Below are 2,692 nucleotides of genomic sequence, written 5' to 3'. Positions count from 1 at the left end.
ATATCAAGTTCTACTTTTTTCGTATGATTAAGGTAAACGGGGTGCACAGTTTAACGGTATAAATGTGTATTAATAATATACAAAACGATGTCTTGATCTTTTTTTAAGACCATAACACACCATGCCAACCATATCCTTATACAAATGCGGAGAAAATTAGGTTTTCGACGAAATGAATCTTAGTTTATGATAGTACTAAATTGTCATACAATCAATGATAAAGTAGGTATAAAAAAAGCTAAATTTAGTAATTCATTTCTATATATAAGATAAGTAAGTTTAGCATACACTTAACTGAGAACTAAAATTCGAGGAACCGTTTTTGTTTAAACAATCTAAAATATTAATTACAACGGTATTTCATAATTAGCTAGTCATCGACTTGAGGGATACAATCAGTTGAACTTCCGTAATGGAGGAACCACTAGCATCATGCTAGCCACCATAATTAACCTTTCAAATCCGGTTCACACCCTAAAAAGTTAATACAAGTACCATAAAGTTATGATTAATGCTTATAATTTAAGACAAAAAAAATTAAAAAAAAATAAGACTTACTTGGCGGGATATCAGATGACGAACTTTGAGTGCTTGTAGGGGTGACAAGGGACTTACTATGATCTTGATTTTGTGATGATTTTCGACGCCTACGGTTATGATCGGCTAATCTTCTTCGACAGCTTCTTTTTCCATTGTCGAATTCCAACAAAAGATGGAACCTTTATGCGATTATATACAAAAGTAAATCAATCTCCTTTTAGGAACTTTAAAATAAAATTTTAAGAAAAATAACATAGGAAGTAATAATTAGTCTATTATTAGAGTACTAACTAATAAATGAAATCAACAAAAGGGTATTTTGGGTATTATACTATAACAAGCAAAAGCAAACACTACGTTCTAGTGTAAATTCACAGCCAATATGGGAAACAGAAACTTTTACGGACCCAAAATGCCCTCGGGATCAACCCCATTCCATGTACACCAATCATTGTGTTTATTTTCATTGCCTCAAAGGGTATATCCGTCATCTTTACAAAATTACAGAAAAATATTCTTAAAACACAAGAAAACGAACCCAACGATTAAGCTCAACATATAAAACATTTAGGAAAGGTAATGTATCCGAATTCGAATCCATTCGGATACAACATGCAGGCAGAATTTTTAAGCACATAATATTAGGTAATATCTGACCTGATTATCCGAATTTAACATACCCGTTAACCCAACCATACCCTTAATTTTTTTTTTTTTTACATTAGTAACAGAATATTCTACTAATTCAACAACTTTAGTTTATATTCCAAAACTTTCCTTTAAAAAATTCATATAAAAACTCAATAGTAAAAGATGTATTTGAAGGATTTCCTTTAAAAAATCATATAAAAACTCAATAGTAAAAGATGTATTTGAAGGAGATAACGGTAAAAGCATAAACATTAAGCAACAACCTGCTACACTGTTGACAGAATCGCTGAGTCAACCCAGCAGCAACGACAGTAGACGCTTTTGAGTGAAACTCACACACTTTATGCCTACGGTGGTAATGCTTAGCATGAGAAAGATCAGCATTACACCCTTCAGCCTGACACTTGGGCGAGTTAACATGGGCCACCATATCAACCGGTCTAGACCGGCCGTATAACCGGTTCACCATTTCATCCTCAGCCGACGAGAAGTACGTCCGCCCACCCAAATTCAACCCAATCCGGTTATTATTATTATTATAATCGTAACCACAACCCCCCGGTTCAGGTTCAGTCTTCGGCATGACCATAAACCCGGTTTGCCCATTTAAACCGTCCGGTTCAAGTGGGTACGTGCTGTAGCCGGTGTAGGCGCGTGGGTCGTAAATAGAAGTGAAGTGAGTCGGGTTGTGGAGGTAATGTTGGGTCGGGTTATGGGTATGGTGTAGGAAGTCATTCGGGTCGAGGTAGTGTGTGTTGTTGGGGGTGGTTTCGTTGAAGGTTTGTGAGTAGTGATCGAAGATGTTGCGGCTTGGGTGATCGGCTTGTGAGCCGGCTTCTTCGCCGGAGACAGAGCCGGTGAACATGGTCGGCGGCGGGTTGCTCCACTCATAGTCCAACATTTGAGGTTGTTTTGTTGATTTGTTGAAGTGCAAAAAGATATGTGCAGGTATCACGGTTTAATGGTAAAAAGTGAGAGTGGAAAAAGTAAGATGTGAGAATGGTGTACAAGTTGTGATGCTTAATGTACAAGTTGTTTTAGTGTGAGGTATTGGATTTGATTGTTTTGGGTGTGGAAGAAAGTTTGGCATAATGAAGGTAAGGAACTCATGTATTTTTGTTGGTCATATCATATCCACTTGTTACTTTGTTGGCAAAAATTCCGACAAATAATTGATGTGTACATGTTATTTTATTTATTTTTTTTTTTTGAAAATTAATGTGTACATGTTATTAACATAGTTAAAAAAAGGTAAGTTCTAACTTATAAGTCAATAAATTTATCTTGTTTTTAGATTGATTTAATCGAATGTTGATTTAATGGGATCATAGTTGAATTAATCATTCTAATCGAATCAAGCAATAAAAACGATAGTCAGGTGAAGAAACACTGGTTCAACAGATCGGAATCAATTGTACCAGGGGGTTTGAATCCGCATAAAAGGTTAGTTCTCTCTTAATTGGCTCAGTGGTGATCGGACAACTTCTCCGGCTATTCTGCA

The 2,692-nt window shown here is 35.8% G+C and overlaps 1 protein-coding gene across 1 annotated transcript; it reads right to left on the bottom strand.

Moving 5' to 3' along the window:
* Positions 1–243: 243 nt before the first annotated feature.
* LOC118488153 (squamosa promoter-binding-like protein 8) lies at positions 244–2,141 on the bottom strand. Its single transcript, XM_035985352.1, has 3 exons — positions 1,455–2,141; positions 559–719; positions 244–474 (listed from the first exon to the last, which is right to left on the bottom strand). The coding sequence occupies exons 1-3, from the start codon at positions 2,090–2,092 to the stop codon at positions 449–451; spliced, it is 825 nt and encodes a 274-aa protein (XP_035841245.1). The 5' UTR covers positions 2,093–2,141; the 3' UTR covers positions 244–448.
* Positions 2,142–2,692: the final 551 nt, after the last annotated feature.

Source organism: Helianthus annuus, chromosome 16, assembly GCF_002127325.2.
Source record: "Helianthus annuus cultivar XRQ/B chromosome 16, HanXRQr2.0-SUNRISE, whole genome shotgun sequence".
NCBI classification, from domain to species: domain Eukaryota; kingdom Viridiplantae; phylum Streptophyta; class Magnoliopsida; order Asterales; family Asteraceae; genus Helianthus; species Helianthus annuus.
This window is presented reverse-complemented; position numbering and strand designations above follow the sequence as displayed.

What these genes read in the sequence shown, in the direction of transcription:
- LOC118488153 (XM_035985352.1), bottom strand. Translation starts at nt 2,092, where the DNA reads ATGTTGGACTATGAGTGGAGCAACCCGCCGCCGACCATGTTCACCGGC. An exon ending in TTCTGTCAACAGTGTAGCAG is followed by an intron (nt 720 to 1,454) that starts GTTGTTGCTTAA and finishes AATCGCATAAAG; the next exon opens with GTTCCATCTTTTGTTGGAAT. An exon ending in GTCATCTGATATCCCGCCAA is followed by an intron (nt 475 to 558) that starts GTAAGTCTTATT and finishes TTAACTTTTTAG; the next exon opens with GGTGTGAACCGGATTTGAAA.